The sequence below is a fragment of the Micropterus salmoides genome, unplaced genomic scaffold (assembly GCF_014851395.1).
Source record: "Micropterus salmoides isolate LMB-PRFRI ecotype aquatic unplaced genomic scaffold, ASM1485139v1 Ms_hic_scaffold_9, whole genome shotgun sequence".
Classification (NCBI taxonomy): Eukaryota; Metazoa; Chordata; class Actinopteri; order Centrarchiformes; family Centrarchidae; genus Micropterus; species Micropterus salmoides.
The window spans coordinates 1,026,849-1,041,671 of NW_024044681.1; the positions used below are offsets into that span (position 1 = coordinate 1,026,849).

General features: G+C 43.8%; 1 protein-coding gene across 1 annotated transcript in view; it reads right to left on the bottom strand.

The window, feature by feature from the left end:
* Nucleotides 1-777: 777 nt before the first annotated feature.
* The window catches only part of cand1 (cullin-associated and neddylation-dissociated 1), a 31,616-nt gene continuing 17,570 nt past the window's right edge, over nucleotides 778-14,823 (bottom strand). The window contains exons 13-26 of the mRNA XM_038708104.1: nucleotides 13,539-13,747; nucleotides 13,290-13,458; nucleotides 13,099-13,188; nucleotides 11,839-11,992; nucleotides 11,518-11,755; nucleotides 10,126-10,314; nucleotides 9,871-10,014; nucleotides 8,697-8,832; nucleotides 8,440-8,616; nucleotides 7,661-7,756; nucleotides 6,837-7,006; nucleotides 6,562-6,726; nucleotides 4,899-5,006; nucleotides 778-2,016 (exon numbers count right to left, since the gene is read on the bottom strand). Coding sequence (XP_038564032.1) covers nucleotides 1,792-2,016; nucleotides 4,899-5,006; nucleotides 6,562-6,726; nucleotides 6,837-7,006; nucleotides 7,661-7,756; nucleotides 8,440-8,616; nucleotides 8,697-8,832; nucleotides 9,871-10,014; nucleotides 10,126-10,314; nucleotides 11,518-11,755; nucleotides 11,839-11,992; nucleotides 13,099-13,188; nucleotides 13,290-13,458; nucleotides 13,539-13,747 — 2,270 coding nt within the window. The 3' untranslated portion in view covers nucleotides 778-1,791. The remainder of the gene's footprint in view (nucleotides 2,017-4,898; nucleotides 5,007-6,561; nucleotides 6,727-6,836; nucleotides 7,007-7,660; nucleotides 7,757-8,439; nucleotides 8,617-8,696; nucleotides 8,833-9,870; nucleotides 10,015-10,125; nucleotides 10,315-11,517; nucleotides 11,756-11,838; nucleotides 11,993-13,098; nucleotides 13,189-13,289; nucleotides 13,459-13,538; nucleotides 13,748-14,823) is intronic.

Here is a 14,823-nt window from a genome sequence, read left to right on the forward strand (position 1 = left end):
TTCTCCAGTTTCTTTGATTTCTAAGCGCATTTCTGGACATTTATTCAGGAAGCACATGAGAGATAATGATATCCTGGGGAACTCACACTGAATATGAAGTGCAGTATGGCTTTAAAGCACCTTAAAGGGACAGTTTGGGATTTTTGAAGTGGGACTGCATGAGATAGAGTATGAGACTGTCCTCAATAGAAAAGCGCAGCACGTTATTACAACCCATATTTAGGTTTATTGGGGCACCAACCTCTACTTGCTGTATAACGGTAGCAAAGGAGGAAGTCAGGCGGTGGATGGTGTGGTTGGACGGGTCAAACCCCACTATTTCACACAGGAGAGGTGTGTTTGAGTCCCCTTTTATACCGTTACTGACGTTTGTCATGTGACTTACAAACCAAGTAGTCGCTGGCGTCTACACATGCCCAAACTACAGTGGTTTCACAACGTTAACCACATGTTTACTGTCGTGTGATGTAAGGTACTTAATGCTCGTGTGTCGTTTTGGGGTGTATAAACAACCTATGTTGTGATTTAGGTTGGAGGTACTTATATAATCAGTGTGTTACCTGCAGTAGATGGCGAGCAGCGTTCCCCCAGTTTGGAGAAACTATCCCCTTAATCGCCTCCATGAGCTCCATGTCACATCCACTGCTGCTGCAGCTGCGTTGATCATTTTTGTCTCGAGTCCTAAAAACTCACAGAAAGTTACCGAAATCCTCACACACACGTCTGAAAATCACTTTGTTTGACACTACAGATACAAAAAGAAAGTAAGAGTCAGAGTATGAAGGCAGGCAGAAATGGACCTTTTTATTTTTCTTGGGCGATAAACAACTGTGGATCGTCCTGACCGGACCAGATTAAACCAGACAAGACCCGGTTTTACCAGATCAAACCAGACTAGAGTACAGTAAACCAAACTGGTTTGGGGCAGCCAGGCTGACATGGTGGTGGTGGGGGGGGGTTCAAGAATATGGTTGCATTGTGTTACACACTGCGTTAACGTTGCACACAGGACGTTAGTATCGTCCGGTCCGGTCAGGTCGGACCTGGTCCAATAATCTCCCCTCGTTCCTTCCTTCAGGAGGAGTGAAGGGGGTCGAGGGCGGGTCTATTGAATCAGGGGAAACAAAGAAGCTGATTGGTCCACAAACAGTAAAACCCCGCCACCCGTCGTCACCCCCGCCCACCCCCCTCGTCATCATTCGCAAAAAAAAAATAGAGCGAGCCCCTTCTCCAATTGGTCACCACAGCCTCAGGCAGGAAAAGGCCGTTTTCCCATTGGTCACTTTTTGATAACACGCCAACTGTCAGTCACTCAGCAGCGGCCAATCAGGTTACAGTACCTGTGGAACTTTCTGGAATAACGAAAAGAAAAAAAGAGAAACAAACAAAAAAAGAATGATGATGAACAGGGAGATCAGCCAATCAGATGACCTCGCTAGAAAAACAAACAGGAAGTGGGAGGAGCTTCCAAGCCTCGTATGGAACTTATTTTTCTGGAATTAATTTTTTTTGTTTTGTTTATTTTTTGTTCTTTGTTTTTGTCCGTTTTGTCCGTGTGCGCGAGCCGTACGTCCGTCTTCTTCCTTTCTTTTCCAACAGCTGATTTCAGTGCAATGCATCATGGAACGATCGATCGCTGGAGAGGGTGTGTGTGTCACTACAAGTGTGTGTGTGTGTGTTTGTGTGAGTGTGTGTGCGGTCCTGTTGTCATGAAAACATGCTGCAGGGTTAGCGCTCCAGCAGCGGGGTGGTGCCACGTTGCATCGTGGGGAATTTGTTTTGTCCATCTCTTTAGCTGGTGTCCATGGACTCCATGTTGGCGGTGCTGGAGTCCCTCTGGATGGAGTCAAAGATGGCCGCCAACTCCTGATTGGACGAGATCTGGGACTGAAACTCTGACATCAGCGGCGACTTCTCTGCCTCGGGGATAGTCAGCAGTGCCACGACGGCTCGCATCGCAGACCGCTTCAGCTCGTCCTGCTTCTCGAACTCCTGCTTCACCGAGTTCGCCTTCACCTGCAGAGACACGGGACACTTTTGTACTCGTCCGCTCAAAATGTCGACATTAAAAAGAGAAATTTATTCTACTAAAAGCATAAAGAAAACAAAAATCTATTATATCTATTTTTAGCTTTTCTTAATTTGAATCGTTAACAACAGTCCATCATACACACACAGACGTTTCAGGCTGTGCGCTAATAAGGTATCAATTATTATAATGACCTCACTTCCAATTTTCGGCACAATATATAGAATTATAAAAGTAAAACTAAAAACAAAATAAATGTGGGGATAGGAGTACTTTCCAAAAGTACCGGTACTTTGGGCGGGTGGGGCCTTGCAGTGAAATTCTGAGTGGGTGCATGTCGGCCGTTTTCCTCCGACTGCTCTTCTTTTCCACCGTTGTTTGCAAACCAATAAATCACAATCAACAGTCATAAAGCAGATAGATAGAAGTCTCGCCGATGTCCGCCTGAGATCGTACGTCGGCATTAAAGGTTTTGTTTACAGCGAACAGCTGATGGAGTTACGCTAAATACTGGGTCAGGGGTTGTTGTTTTAAGTTTTTAATCAGTCCGGAGGTTTTTACACAGAGCTAGAGATGAAAATTTCATATCATGATTATACCAAAATTATCACGGTGTTGTAAAAATGTGCCAAGAAAGATTCAAATGTACTGAAACGCACACTGAAACCATTTCAACAAGTTTTCTATTGAAAACTGCAAATAAAATTGCCATTTTGTTTGCTTAAAAAATAAAAACAGTAATTACCTTTTGTAAACATAAAAATCATAAAGTGTGCATTATCAAGATTTTATAGGTAATATAATGGCCCCGTGGACAATTACATGAAAAGAAATAAGTCTTTAGAAGACAGTGATAGTAACTGCAATGAGCCCCAAAACTGACATAATACAGAGGAGTCTGTAGCGTTTCTAGATATGCTGGTTGGTTGACTAAACAGCATAACGTGTTCTCATGTGCAGCGGACGAATAGACTCTACCGACACACAGAACAACGTGTAGCGTTTTTACAAGAGCAGCAACACTGAGCTTCAGTTTCAGTCAGAGAGACAAACCAAAGCTAAAACTTAACTCACCCTGCGTTCACTATAAGGTTATTTTCTCCAATCAAGTTTCCCTCAGCACTCTCATAAAAATAATAATAATAAAAATACGACCAGACTTCAGAGTGACTGAAAAACCGTCACTGACCCAAACAAACCCACGTTGCATTCTGCAAATGCGCGCCTGCTTCTGGGTGACGCTGGACAGTGTTTGCTGTGAGATTATAATAATAATTACCGGTTATAATGGTAATTAAAATGTGTACAGTAATAACTGTCGGGAATTTTACCATGTTTTACCGTTAAACAGTGAATCGTTTCATCTCTACACAGAGCCAAACAAACAAATTAAAGATCCCGTTCCTCCGACGCTCAGGCAGACACAGACGTGAGTGGATATGTTTTAATAACCTTAAAAACTATCGTGATTTCATGTTTGCGTTTCTTTCTTTCCTGTGCTGGAGTTATTTTATGAACTTGATGGTTTTATCCAGTTCGTTATTAAATGTGTAACGATCTCTATCGTGCGTCTCTCCATTATGCTCCCGCACAAAATAAGCTGCTTTAATGGTCAAGCACAGCCTGTAGTTTTTCATTATATTCCACTCAAATCTGACGTTCATTTATAATTGTTGCTCATGGGTGGGGCTTGCCTTGCAGTGCATTTCTGAATGGTCGAGTGGAGGCTACTCACTTTCAGTTGAGCATGTCGGCTGTTTTGCTACTACTGCTCGCCTCTGTGACATTTGCAAACCAATAAATCACAATGAACACCCAGATAGCACGCACAAGACTCGCCGACGTCGGCCTGAGATCGCACGTGAGCATTAGATTAATATCTTACGGCTAACAGCTGATGGAGCTCAGCTAAATACTGGTTCCGGAGTTATTTGAAGTTTTCATCAGTCAGGAGGTTTCTACAACGAGCAGACGTCTGTCTCCTCCTCTCCAAAAACAAACAGCTGATTGCCACAGGTAATAAAGCTCCTTAGAAATCACGTTGCTCCGACGCTCAGGCGTACGTCACAGTAAGAACATCGTCAGCTGGATAATTTTTGCAGATGTTCAGACCGCTGTGGAAACACAAAACAGGCTGAAGGAAAATTTTAGTTCCTTAAAAAGTAGATCCTGGGACTGAGAATCAGTTATACACTAAAGTACTGTCCTCAAGTATACTTCAATTCCACTACATCTCAGAGGAAATTTATTTTTTACTTTTATTTGACATTAGTCATTAGTTCTTTTCCAGACTACAATTACTGACAAAAATCAACTAATGAAACTCCCAAGCATTATTAAGTCATAAAATGAGCTTCACCTTTACCATGTGCAACATTAAAGTGATGAACACGCATCAATAATTATAATCCAGTACTAAAATATACTGTATATTAATGTGAAATGGGCCGGTCTGCAGGATGAGTACTTTTGTTACTTTAAGTATATTTTAATACCATTTCTATTGAACGTTTAGTACATTTTGAATGCCGGGCAGTTACTTGTATTTTTTCTTTGGTATCACAACTTTTACTTTAAGTAAAAGATCTGAGTATTTCTTTCATCGCTGGAAACACAGAAACAACAAAAATATCTGCAGACCATAAACTGGCATCAAACATGTGGAAACAGACAGCACGTTTGTTTTTAAGTATAAATTCCACAAAGTTAGGAGAAAAGAGCCGAGACACGAATCCTGCTGATAGCGTCTTTTGAGCCTCAGGATTCACCTGAGACTTGACAAAGATGCTCAGAAGACATTATAGAAACTCCACTGCCTTTGTCATGTGATGCTGGTGGAGCATGTGTGTGTTTGTGTAGTGTTGTGTACCTTGGTGGTGCAGGTGGCTCTCAGTGGCTCCACCAGTCTGTCCAGTCTCTGCAGAACAGCACTGGGACACAGGGACGACAGCCTGGCCAGCATCAGGAACGTCAGCATCTGGAAACAGCAGCATCAGAGCAGACTTAGCGCCTGGTACCAGGTGTGGAAGCAGTCGATACGAAGGTTGATCGGATCTAGGGATGCAGCGATTACCGGATTTCACTATTAACCGCGCTGCAAAACGTCACGGTTAATCGTAAAGGCTCCGCAAACACCGACTGTTTCTGTTGCACGGAACGAAACTGTGGCAACTTGCAGAAAACAAAAACAAAGTTGAGAAACTGTTGCCTGGTGTCAAACACTAACAAACATCAGGAGCTTATAGACTTTCAGGACTACAGGCTACCAATTAACTGCATTTCAGTTAACACTGCACTCAATTTCTTATTCACATTTTCACTAAAACACATGTACGGATGAGAGTTAATGACAGTAACAGTTCACTTTATTCCCCTCCTTTATAACAATTTCCCCTGGTGGATAAAAGTTAATATTCCTCTTATATTAATAATACTTACATATCTCTTCTTCTCTGACAATAATCGTACCAACAAAATCTGTAAACGTTGCATCCCTAATCGGATCAGGTCAACAGTATTGACAGGGTATTTCAGGGGTTGCGCAAACCGAATAATCTCCTTCACTGACCGAATATTTTCAACAAAGATGGAAAAATCTGAAGGCCGCTTAGCTCTCAGTCTTAAACACTTGAAATATATATTTCTCCCACTAAAGTGCGTGTTTTTGCCATCGATAGGCTCAGATTGGCATTACATTTTAACCCTTTAAAAAACACCAAAGTCACACAATAACACAAACAAAGCAGCGATAGACCAGCAACCCCCGTGTTCTGTGAGGTAAAATTACTGTTTTTGTCAAGGGAGTCTGGCAGGTTTTGATGAGATTGATGTAGTGACTGACTCTCGTTAAACAAAAAGGATCTAACTCTGAACTAACTCTCTCTGCAGGGATCCTGTCCATAGTGTTGTCAGACATTTGTAATAACAATTTGAGTCTGTCAGAGTCAGAAGAAGCTCTATGGCAGCCTTGTTTCACTGTTGTCGAATGCAGCACACTCGCTCATTACTGGACCAGTTTCAAAAAATGTTGTCCCAATTAATCATATAGGGAAATAAAACATGGGAAAATAAGGTGCAGGTTGGAAAACACCGTAATTATCCTTTAATACATCAATAATCAAGAAAATAATTGAGGGAATTGTTTATTGCCTGTCAGCTCGCTCTGGTCCGCTTCAGTTACCATAAAGGCTTGAATACGTGTGCACTCCAAATGTAGGTGTGGCTAGCTTCATCGCCTTCTCAGAAACGAATGACAGAAATAGACCTTTAACGTTACCGTAGTTACTTCAAAAGAAAAGTGGTTGTCTCGAGTCAAATGCCAAAGTGTGTGAGCGTACGAGCTCACAACGTTAGAAGTCTAATGTTATAATGAGATGTGTAAAAATATTTTCGGTTTATTTTGAAACTGTGGCGAAACAAATTAGACTGTGGTGGGTCGCCATGGTCTCGTTAATTAATGGGAAACACTGAAAATCAATACTTTTGAAAAGGTATAGCAGTTAAATACTAGTAGTAGTAGTATGTGGTCGCACCTTGATGTCGTAGTGGTCCTTTAGGCCGTCCTCTACGTGGTTGAGGAAGGTAAAGATGTCGATCCGGTCCAAGCAGCTGTCCAGCAGAGTGTACATGCACTCAAATGCAGCCTTCCTCAAGTCCAAACCATCATCCACCGTGTGTTTGAACGGACCCATCTCCACCTACAACAAAACGCCGTCAAACATCTACCGGGAAACACTGCAGAACAAACACCCGTCTCCCTGATGTATCTGTGATTTTAAATATTTAGGTGTAATCCAGTTTGTCTCACCTCTCGGATCAGCTCCTTCCTGACTTTGGTCTCGTTGTACAGCTGCGGTAAAACAGAGTCCAGCAGCTCTCGGATCAAACTGGGTTTATTGTGGGCGGCGGAGTTGAACGTTACCAAGGCAACACGGCGTACGTTCAGATCCGGGTCCTCTAGCGTCTTCAGGAAATCACCTGAGAAAAAAAAAAGACAAAGACAAATCAAGAGACAGAGAAGTTAGATTTTTATCCTTCTTAAAGGAGACCTACTATGCTTTTCCACATTTTATGACTTCTCTACAATGTTACAACGTGGGATGTTCAGGTTAAACATGGTCAAAGCTTCAAATAATGAGGTTAAAGTATTTATAAGAAATCCCTGTGAGCCAAAACCTCAGATTTCCTCCTTTTCTCATCGCTCTGTTTTGAACTGCTCTTTCTACCAAGGGCTCCCGTTCTACCTAATACGGAGCAAGACTAGCTGCTGTTCCATATATGGTCATTTGCTCCCATAGCAACGGCACAACAACGCTCAGTCTGCCTGTTCCGCCCAGCAACAACAATAGCCTGGTAACATGGTCTAGGCCAATCAGAAGACAGTGGGCTTTAAGAGGGGGGCCTTAAAGAGACAGGAGCATCTGCAGCTTGTTTCAGACAGACGCTGAAATTAAGGCCTACATATCAAGGGACAGTAAGAAAAATATTTTTTTGAACTTTGAATCATGCAAAGCTTCCATACAAGAGTCACAGAACTACAATATAGGACTGGAAAAGCAGTATAATAGGTCTTCTTTAAGGTTAATGAGGCTGATGTATTTGTAATCTGTGATCAATAAAATACATTTTTACCTATGCAGTTCTTCAGCAGTGGGTCGATGGGTTGTGGCTGGTCGGAGATGGTGAACTTCACTGCTGTTACCACGGAGCTCCTGGCGTACGACGAACCTACACACACAGAAACAAATCGGTAATCCATATTTCAGTCATCAATCATCAGATGACTGCTTCAGGTCCAACAAATGTTTCATCTACATACTTATTGGTTCACACATTCTGATCGGTAAACCAATGAGCAACAGATTTAGGAGAGAGATGCAGTTTGATTCGATAGGAGCAGCAGAGGGGCGGGACTTATACAAAATTTCAACGTTCCTATTGGTTGAAGTTTGATTTTTTTTTTTTTTTTTTTCACCAGTACAGATTCACCGTTTCCAGGAAAACTTCAACAATCAATAAGTCCCATTAGCAGAAGGGTGTAAAGATTTATTGATTGATTGATAAACCTACTTACAGGCTAATCAGGTACATAGACATGTACAGATCTTATTGATTATCTGTCAACACATAAGGGAACTCTCTCTTACTATACACATGTATTGATTATTCTTCATTTCCCAACCAAATCAATCCATTCAAAAAGGATTTTGGGTTTGAAATTTAGCTTTCATGATCGATCAGCAAGATTAAGAGATTACTATTCAGAGTATTGATTACCCAAGACCAGCTATCCTTTGAGGCGTGGCAGCAGCGCTTATTGATTAATGATCAGAGTATTGATTACCTGACAGCAGGTATCCTTTGAGGCGTGGCAGCAGCGCTTATTGATTAATGATCAGAGTATTGATTACCTGACAGCAGGTATCCTTTGAGGCGTGGCAGCAGCGTTTCGGGATCGATCAGCGTCAGTTTCCCCAGACACTCGGCCACCACGTTCCTGGTTCCTTCCTCTTGACACTCGCAGTGTTTGAGCAGCAGCGACCAAACAGACTCCACGTACGGCTTCAGACCGGACACAGACGCCGAACCTCAACACAGACGCGCACATTAAAACCAATGCAGACAAACACACACACGTTTATTGACAAAGTTTCTGAGCTGCCCTTACTGATGATCTCTTTGAGCGAGTGCAGCAGCAGGTACTGTCTCTTGGAGGAGGAGATCTCCTGCAGGACGAAGGGCAGATACTCCGGAAGATTCCCCACAGCGATGCTGCCCAGCGCATAGGAGGCCGCCGACTTCACCTGAAAGACACATAGGCGGGGAGAGAGAGAGACACACAGGTTAACGTCCACCAACACGTTATGGAATTAGACTTGTAGTTTCACAGATCATCTGTCTTCATCTCTTCATCCTAATGGTGGCGGCACACAGTCTCTGCTCGCCAGCCGACAGCTGCTGAGTGACTGGGAGCTGTGTGGGAGAGCGCTGGGGGCGGCGGTGAAGCTTTTGGACAAATAAACACCCACAATCAGACCAGATTCTGCTCCGATAATGAGCCTTTTCCAGGCGGCAGGAGCTCAGAGTTAATTGCTTTTATTAAATTGACTTTTTAAACCATAATTTTTGTGATTAAAAAGTTGATTCATCTCAACTCGTGCTTCTCAGCAGCGATCCATTCAGTGGGAACCCAGAGCTCTGTGATACTACTGCTTCAGAGATCTCTCTCTCTCAAATGTATAAGAAACGGACGACACAGGAGGCTGCTTGGAGAAAATTTTGCGAGGAAGTGGAACTACCTGCTGAGTTCAGAAAATGTGTGTCTGTTACTTAATTCAAACTATCGTACTTTACTGTGAAACAAGTTAGCATGGCACTAATGGATCAGAACTCCATTCAGAAAACAAGCATTTTAAAAGTTGTTTCCTTGTCATCGTGCTGACAGACCTGACAAAGAATGAATTCATACGTTTAACAAGTTGGCATCAAGTTGTAGTTCTTTCGGCATCATTTAGATCAAATTCACTCAAGCGACACAAACATTTAATTTGCTTTGAATAGAAATGCGCCAAAAGACTGGACACAACACACAACCGATCAACATGAGCAGGTTATTTTTTTAGGTTTGGGAGTCAGAAAGGAGCACATATTGAATGAACAAAGATTGATTATTAAACTACGCGTTTCCACTCGCCAATTCAACTGAGCAGGAAGAGAGAAAGAAATGGAAGGAAAACACTGAATGTGGATGACTTGCCTAATTAAGAAGTGAACAGTATTCCTTCTAAACATCAGCATTTTAGCATTTCGCTTGAAGCTTGGATCTGAATGACGGGCGTTACCTCTTCACTGGTGGAGGAGAAAGCGTCCAGGATGACTGTCTTGAGCTCTGGTTGGTTGCTGAGGTCCACATGGTGTCCCACCTCGCCCAATGAGAGCAGAGCGAGCAGTCTGATGGAGTCTGTGGAGCGGCTGTTCTTCACGTCCTATCAGTCAGGGACAAAAACTTTATTTGACACCTACTCTAAGATGTTAACCTCACGTTAATCTGGGCAGGGGCGGAGCTACGGTACACGTAGGATAGACAGGTGGGTTACCTGGATAAATTGTCCGACCACAGCGGGGCCCTCGGTGGGACAGGCTCTGGTCAGAGCGGCAACACATTTAGCGATGGAGCAGTAGGCCTGTTTGTGAGGCAGAGCGGCACTCTGGGAGTAAACCGGACCGGTCAGCATCCTCAGCAGGTCCATGTAACCCAGACCAGCAGTCTCGGTGGCGACCAAAGCCTGAAAACACACAGTTATTCATGTTTAAGGAATAAATCTCAAACAATCAGGGGTTTTATTAACCCAACCTGAAGCGGAAACCAGGCCTTTATTTGAGACAATTTATCAATAATTTCCAAGACGTTTGTTCCAAATTTGATGAAGTTCCTTCAAGGCGGTCCTGAGATATCGAGTTCATGAAGTTGGATGGACGGACGTGCGTGTGTACATACAAGTCAAAAACATTTTCAGGGTTCCCAAATATTCTGAAAATCATTTTCAAGGAATTTCCAGGGATGAACTAGCTGGTATCACAGACCATCATGTCATACATTAACATGCTCCTCTAATTTTAAAGTCTTGCAGTCTGTGGCTATAACGTATCTATGAAACCATCTATTACATGCGTAGAAATTATGACAAATTGATCTCACCTTGTTTTAATTTTGTTATTTTTTAATAGTATTGCCCTTGTAATTTTTTTGTGTTTCTTTTGAAAAGCTTTTTGTGTTCTGTAGGACCGTTGTAGTTATTTTGCAACATTGCCTTCTAGTGGACTGGTGGTGGCAACGCACAGCAACCCGAAGGAGGTTAAGGGCCCTTTTTTCAATTCATTGCAATGGGAGCACCGGGTTTTTACAGCATGGTAAAAACAGCAGCAGCGTGACGAGGCGCTGAGCGTCTTTTTCCGGTCGTCGAGAGTTGAAAAATGTTCAACTTTGGGAAAAACGCAGCGCTCGTCACTCTCACTTTTTCCAATCACAGTGCAGGAGGGGCGAGAATAACGCCACCTCCACGGAAATTATGTATCATAGCATACAGCGTCTCGGGGAAAAAAACGCTGCGCCTCCAAAGCGCACCCTAGCGCTCCCAGCTAGGCGTTTTCAGCTGTTAAAAAACGCTTTGGTGGACACGGGCCCTAGCCCTGTCTGCTAGCATGTCAGCTGCTGTGTGCCGCAATAACTTAAAACACATGTGATGTGAGTCGGGGGGCTGTTCACAACGCTGCCACAACATAATGTTAAAATAATTTTCCAGGACAACACAAGACATTTTACTTTTTCTTTCATTTTCCATGTGTTTTCTATGACTGGAAAATTGGTCACCTGTTTTCCAGGTTTTCCAGGACGCTTGAGAACCCTGATAATGCCTCCTCCCAGCGCTTTAACTATTCTGGTGATCTCTGGTGGCTAACCCCAAATAAAACCCATGTTCCCGTTGTACCTGGTAGAAGTCGAGCATGGCGGCGAGCGCTCCGCCCTGCAGCAGCGGGGATCGAACCAGCGCGATGAGCTGCTGGAGGATGTTCCCTCCGCTCAGCTGACCGAGTGAGGACGGGTGAGTCACCGCCAGCGTGGACAGGAAGCTCAGCGCCATCTGAGACACGTGCATGTCGCTCTCAGAGATGAGAGGAGGTAGCTCGGCGAGCACGGCGTCCACCATGACGGGAGTCACCGCGGAGCTGAAACACATTTAAACGCAGTGTTACTGACAGGAAGGAGGGGGTGCTGACAGCTGTGGCCGACAGGTGTGTGTGAGCGTTACCTGTAGTTTCTGAGCAGGATGTCCAGAGCGGCCAGTGTGCAGAGCTTCAGGGCTCGCTGGTTCTTGCGGAGGAAGGAGGCGAGGATGGGAACGGCGTCGGGGAGCACCGGCCGCAGGTCGATTTTCAACGGAGAGCCGGCGATCAGCGTCAGAGCTGCCACGGAAACAATGAGGACATCAGAGTAACTTCAGAGAAATAGGAAAAACCTGGTGTCTATTTTAAGCCAACATTTTAATTTTGACACATTTTGCCTTCGTGTCGGCACAAATAAGTAAAAACATGAAAGGCCTTTGTCATTACAGTTGAAACATCAAAACAAATCAAACAGTCTGCATCTGCTGAGTCATAAAATAGGACCAAAATCTATTAAAATACTGCCTTTGCTCACTTTCATTCACATACATTTAAAAATTGTTATTGTAGAGATGTGAGATCAGAGACTGTGCTGTTGCAGTTCAGATGTCCAATGTAAACAGGAGTTTTAGCTTCAGGCAAACAAATGTGCAACAAATAGTAGCACGATGGCATGCCAGGTCCGTGGAGAGACACGATTACACACAAACTAGCCCGGTGTGGTGCAACCAAATGAGTTCAACGAGTTTCAACTTGTGTGAAAGATGTATTCTTGTCCCGGGGCTTCATGTATCTACTTAATAAAACGCACAGAGGAAGAGGAAAAATTAGAGAGACCGCAGGGAAATAACAGAAACAACTGGAGTTTCTGTTGACTATCGGACTTCAGTCAGGTGCCGAGTCACCAGTCAATTACCAAAGAGCAGCTGAGATCACGCCAGGAGCTTATCGATTATATTATTAAAAATTTAAACAGTTCATTTCTTGACAATTACACCAAATATTGAGTTGATATGTTTGGCAGGAGGAGGAAAAGTTGGCGTATTGATGAAAGCAAAACAATGGAAAACACATAGCAAATAAATGACGTACAAGAAACAGCAGATCTGTGTGCAGCTTATTTAACTACGTCAACTCAGTCCAACTGAAAAAACTGCTCCAGCAGCAGTTCTTGACAAACCAACTCCTAATATTTGCACAGCGGTGGATGGAAACGAGCATTATTTTGCATTTTATTTGCAGAGTTTCTCAAAATTCAGTTAAAATTGGCGTGACAATTGGGGCAAATGCACTTGAGCCAGATGGTGTTTCGCAAAAAAAAAAACACAAATACAGAGTACAAAACACCGTATCATGGTTACAAGTGTGCAGCTTCCACAGTCGTGAACCTGGAGGGCGTGGCTTACCTTTCACCGTCGTGAGCCTGGTGATCTCGTTCTTGAGGCGTTCTAAGAAGATCAACAGCGTTCCAGGAAGTTCAGCGGGCAGCCGGTCACCTACACAACAAGATGGGAAGACGACAAACCAGCCGGTCAAACCAAGAGGAAGCTGCATCGTAGTTAACGCCACATCACAGTGACTGACGGACGGCGGTTACCTAGGTTACAGATGATCTGTCCCATACAGGAGATGGCTCGTTCTTTGACTTCCTGGTCAATGTCGGCGGCTTTCAGGCGTTTGATTGTACAGGTGAACAGGTCGTTGATGTAGGGGGAGGGGTCAAAGCTGTCGGAGGCCTCCGATTGGCTGTCCAGAGGTCGGATAACCTGGAGGAGAGAGCGAAGGGCAGCTGTAAACTCATCATGTGACATTAGAGGTTGAAGAGCCGCAGGTTTGACTCTCCTACCTTAACGAGCTGCTGGGTGACGAGCAGAGCCTCGGAGGTGATCTTGTAAAAGGGGTCTCCCACGCACGCCACCACGGGCGGGACGAGGGCGGGGACGTGGGCGTGGAAGGCGTGTGCGGGGTGCGTGACCATGATGACGTGGAGACAGGCCAAAGCGTCGATTTTGAGGTTGGAGCTGCTGGACTTATCGTTCAGAGAGAAGATGATACCTGAAAAACAAACAAACCGATGTTACGACATTTTAACAGTCGACAAATATAATTTAAGAGCCTAAAAGAAAAGATGATCGTTTCCTTAAATAAATAACAGCTGCCTGGGTGAAAGTAAAAATCTGTTTACATTGAAATTAATAATTTCCCCGTCAGAGATCCTTATTGACAAGTAGCAACCAAGAGAATTAGAGAAAATAAAAATATTCTATCAAAAGAAAAGCAGGCACTGCAGAAGGATCAGAATCAATCCAGTGAACATCTGACTTAGGTTTTATATGGTGCGTAGCCTACATTTGTTCTGCAGAAACTAAATAGGCTTTAAAACATCATTAATGGACAGTGAAGGTATTTCTGCAGCTGCTGAGGCAGCTCGTCCGCACACACAGCAGACAGCGACAGGTCAAGATAACGTGTTACTCGAGGCTACTCGTGTTTTAATTGCCGTTTCCCCCCAACGATTGTATAGAAAGTTTGTAACGGCTCCGTAAACGCGCTCTGCTAAGCAGATAATACACCGGGAGCGAGCAGCAGGAAATCAGACACAGAAACGGCATAGAGAATCCGGTCAATTTTCAAAATAAAAACATCCTGTGCAGACTTCCGATCATAAACCAACAGAATAAGACGACGACATTTTATTGAAATTCATTCTTTGCATTTAACCCATCCCACAAGGCAGCGGTGGGCAGCCGGTGGGCAGCCGGTGGGCAGCGCCCAGGACCAGCTCCAGATGTTTATCAGAGTCTGGTCACGGGGAGAACACGCAAACTCCGCATAGAAAGGCCGGGACGACCGGGGTTTGAACCCGCAACTTTCTTGCTGTGAGGCCGCAGTGCTATCCACTCTACCCCTGTGTCGCCCTGCAATAGACACAATTTCAACTATTTAACTACCTAGCCTACTTAACCATAATAAAAGTCAGTAAATTCAAGCAGGGAAAACCTCTCTTCCAGCAGGATTTGCAGCTGCACAGAGGGGCAGGTTGTTTGGTTTTACTGTATTTATGTTTTATTTATTTAGGATATTTAAATTTTTTGACACTTCAATTCTAATGTCTGAATATTCTTATGCAT